Source organism: Gekko japonicus, unplaced genomic scaffold, assembly GCF_001447785.1.
Source record: "Gekko japonicus isolate JY-2015 unplaced genomic scaffold, Gekko_japonicus_V1.1 scaffold3528, whole genome shotgun sequence".
In the NCBI taxonomy this organism is placed as follows: domain Eukaryota; kingdom Metazoa; phylum Chordata; class Lepidosauria; order Squamata; family Gekkonidae; genus Gekko; species Gekko japonicus.
The window spans coordinates 67898-72125 of NW_015163717.1; the positions used below are offsets into that span (position 1 = coordinate 67898).

At 50.7% G+C, this 4228-nt stretch overlaps 1 protein-coding gene across 1 annotated transcript in view; it reads left to right on the forward strand.

Moving 5' to 3' along the window:
• The window catches only part of LMF2 (lipase maturation factor 2), a gene marked incomplete at its 3' end in the record, with an annotated part of 47349 nt that overhangs the window by 23473 nt on the left and 19648 nt on the right, over nucleotides 1-4228 (forward strand). The window contains exons 5-6 of the mRNA XM_015407859.1: nucleotides 879-1057; nucleotides 2274-2412. Of these exons, the coding sequence (XP_015263345.1) occupies nucleotides 879-1057; nucleotides 2274-2412 (318 nt within the window). The remainder of the gene's footprint in view (nucleotides 1-878; nucleotides 1058-2273; nucleotides 2413-4228) is intronic.

Here is a 4228-nt window from a genome sequence, read left to right on the forward strand (position 1 = left end):
ATTTCTGTGCACTGAGGACAAGCAAGTCCTAGGTTACAAACGGAACTCTCCAATGCAAGAACAAGATGCATTTCTTTCTTTAGGAGGTGCTATTGTCAGAAGAAAATAAAAAGGTTTCAGGTTTGTTTTTGCATGTGGGTGGGTATTCTGTTTGTAATAGTTGTTTGGATACACTATATTTTTAATAGGCTAGTTGTGATAATTTCATGCCAAGTAAAAATGTCCATAGTCATATTTTATGTTCCTAAAGTAACAGAATGACTTTCAATCTAGAAAAGACAAAATAAATGCTAATGTAGCATTTTTTTTCAATTTTTCCGAAAATTTCCGTTTTTTTCCGGAAAAAAAACGGGGGAAAACCGGTTTTTTTCCCGAGCTTCAAAATTTCCGGAAATTTTACATCTCTACCCACGAGTCCATGGTTTGCTCGTACTCAACTGTGTGATCTTCATAGCATAAAACACTCATCACACCTATCTGTCTGCCCGGCCATATAAATCCCAAGATGGCAGCTTTAAAGACGTCAACTTGGTCTCTCACCCAGCGCCCACGAAGTTTTTTGGGTTAAATTGTCCATTTCAGCCACTCCAGTAATTTTTGTTAATAAAATCGTGCTTCCTTGGCAGCTCTTCTTTCTTCCAAAACTTTGCCAATACCATCCTTGCTGCAGTTAAATGAATAATCAGATATTTATCACATTTGTGTACATTATCCGGCAATATATTTAATAAAAATATTTCAGGGTCTAAAGGGATCTGAATTTTCGTTATTGGCATTACTACCAAGTGAATCTCCTTCCAAATTTTTTTAACTACACTGCAAGCCCACCATATATGATAGAATGAGCCCACCTTGCCTTTCTCTCTCTCTCCCTCCAGCCCTGACCTACCATTATGAGACGCAGTGTATTCCCACCCCGGCGGCGTGGTTCGCCCACCAGTTGCCCGTCTGGTTCCAGAAGTTCAGCGTGGTGGCCACCTACGCCATCGAAATAGCCGTCCCAGCCCTCTTCTTTGCCCCGGTCCGCCGCCTCCGGCTGTTTGCCTTCTACTGCCAGGTAGGTCTGGGCCCAGAAAGGTGTTCTTGCCGGTACGTGTGCAAAGAGAACAGTACCAGTCAGCTTGTTTGTCATTGAGCTCCAGCCATGCTCTGCTGTTGGTGTGAGAAACGGAATCGCCACAGGAGTTCTGGGGGAGCCAGTTTGGTGTGGTGGTTGAGTGCACAGACTGTAATCTGGGAGAACCGGATTTGATTCCCCACTCCTCCACTTGCACCTGGCTGGATGACCTTGGGCAAGCCATAGTTCTGATAAGAGCTGTTCTTGAAAAAGAGCAGTTTCTGTCACAGGAGCTCTGGGGGAATGGGGGAGCCAGTTTGGTGCAGTGGTTAAGATTAGAGAACCGGGTTTGATTCCCCACTTCTCCACATGCAGCTGCTGGTGTGACCTTGGGTCAGTCACAGTTCTTTCAGAGCTGTTCTCTCAAGGACTGTTCTCAGGAGAGCTCTCTCAGCCTCGCCTACCTCACAGGGTGTCTGTTGTGGGGAGGGGGAGGGAAAGGAGTTTGTAAGCTGCTCTGAGACACCTTTGGGTAGTGGAGGGCGGGGTATAAATCCAATCTCTTCTTCTTCACCTGCTGACCCACCGTGAGGGGATTGGAATTGTGAACTGGTTGCCTCTCTTTGACCCAGCTCCCGCAGGGATTCTTTGCCTCACGGTGCACTCAGTACAGGAGAGACAGCATGTTGGTAGCGGTTAGCATGTCACACTGGGATCTGGGCTACCCATGGTTCACATTCCCCCTCTGCTGTGGAAGCTTGCTGGGTGACCTTGGGCCTAACCTACCTCACCGTGTGGTTCATAGAATCATGGAGTTGGAAGGGACTTCCAGGGTCATCTAGTCCAACCCCCTGCACAATGCAGGGAATTCACAAATACCTCCCCCTCCACACCCACAGTGACCGCTGTTCCACGCCCAGAAGATGACCAAAAAACCTCCTGACCCCAAAGTGGCGATCAGCATTTTCCTGGGCGTGTTTAAAAAGGGCCACAAGGACTAAGCACGGAGGCAACCCGTCTTGCCCTCCCTCTCACGATCTGCCTAAGCTCACACAATCAGCATTGCTGTCAGATGGCCATCTAGCCTCCTGGTATTTCTGGCCATTGTGTGACACAGAGCGTTGGACCGGATGGGCCACTGGCCTGATCCAACATTGGCTTCTCTCATGTTCTTATGTTAATAATGATTTTTGTCCAACAAAAAAATGCCTTTCAGGTCCTCCTGCAAGTCCTGATCGTCCTGACGGGCAACTACAACTTCTTCAACCTGCTGACCGTCACCTTCTGCTTCTCCCTGCTGGACGATGACCACGTTGGGCTCTGGCTGGGCCGTGGCCGGAAGAAAACAGGTTCCTGTGAGTGTCTGCCGGCTGTGTCTATTTAGCTCTCCCTAGGACGTATCCACGCTTCAGGGGAGGGAGGCTAACGAAGCGCTTTGTTCCTGTATCTGTAAGGTGGGCACTCCCAGGAGCAGCGGGTGTAGTGGTTGGAGCCTCTTTGAGCCTGTGAGCCTGTGAGCACCTTTAGAATCCAGACACAGTGTGAGGAAGAAGAAGAGATTGGATTTATACCCCTTGCCCTTCACTCCGGGTCTCAGAGCGGCTGACAAATGCCTTTCCCTTCCCCTCCCCACAACAGACACCCTGTGAGGTAGGCGGGGCTGAGAGAGCTCTTTCGAGAACTGCCCTTTCAAGGACAGCTCTTGTCAGAACTGTGGCTTGGCCAAGGTCATCCAGCAGCTGCAAGTGGAGGAGTGGGGGAATCAAACCCGGTTCTCCCAGATTGGAGTCCGTGCACTTCACCACTACAACAACTTGAGGGAGAGGCGGTTGACCCCTTCCTCTTCCTTTGGGTCTCGCTGGCAGCAGCTCCAGTGTAAAGATAGCCCCAAGCAGCTCTTGGCAAGGACTTTCCTATGCCTGGGAGCCTGCAGAGCCCCTGTCTGTTGGGACTGACGTTCCTGAGCCAGAGCAGGGCTGTCGCCTGCAGCTGCTGAGTATGGATTGCTATATTGAAGAAGAAGAGTTGGATGTATACCCCTTGCCCTTCACTCCAGGTCTCAGAGCGGCTTACATCTCCCTTGTGAACTTTCCCCTCCCCACAACAGACACCCTGTGAGGCAGGTGGGGCTGAGAGAGCTCTTTCGAGGACTGCTCTTGAGGGAACAGCTCTGAGAGAACTTGTGACTGACCCAAGGTCACCCAGATGGCTGCATGTGGAGGAGTGGGGAACCAAAACCCGGTTCTCCAGATTAGAGTCAACCAAAAAAAAATCTTAACCACTAACACCAAGCTGGTGGATGCGCCCACAAACTGGCTGCCGCAGGAGGTGGAGCCGGCGACAAAATGGCTGCCGTGGGTTCCCTTCCGTTGTGCAGTGAAGATCTTTGCATTGTGCTGGCAACAGCTCTCAGAGTAACATTTTTTTAAAAAAAATCTGCGCAGCCAATCAAATCTCTGACAGCCAATTAAAAGCCTTGTTGGGCAAGAGCCCTACCCGGCCCCACCCACTTTCTTGAAGCACTTGGCGGGCGCCAGAAAAGTTGTCAGCAGACACCACTGTTAGAGTGTCAGGCTGGCCTCTAGCAGACCCAAGGTTAGTTTTTTCTGCTGCCCTGGGGCTCTCTGGGCGACCTTGGGCCGGTCACATGCTTCCACCCTACCTTACAGGGTTGCTGATGATAGAACGGAGGAGGGGGAATTACGTACTGCCCCATGACCTCTTCGCAGGGAGAGTGGGGTGAAAATGGCCTCGATACAGCAGTGGAGGTGGTCTTGCAGACGTGGGTGGGGGCCCCGTGGATTGCCGTTGGGCAGGGCAAGCTCAGTTGCTCTGGCACTCTTTTTTCCCCCTGAGCCCCTTCTCAGCATTCGATGATAACACTTGGTGTTGCCTCACCTTAAATCACTCCCATTCCTGACTTGAATTTGCCTCGAAGATTTTTCCACAGTCTCTGTAGTTCCTCTCTGCAGCCTTCTTTCACTGAAGAGCCAGTTTGGTGTCGTGGTTAAGAGTGCCGGACTCTAATCTGGGAGAACTGGGCTTGATTTCCCCCCTCCTCCTCCACATGCAGCTGCTGGTGTGACCTTGGGTCAGTCACAAGTTCTCTCAGGGCTGTTCTCTCAAGGGCAGTTCTCAAGAGAGCTCTCTCTCAGACCCACCTACCTCACA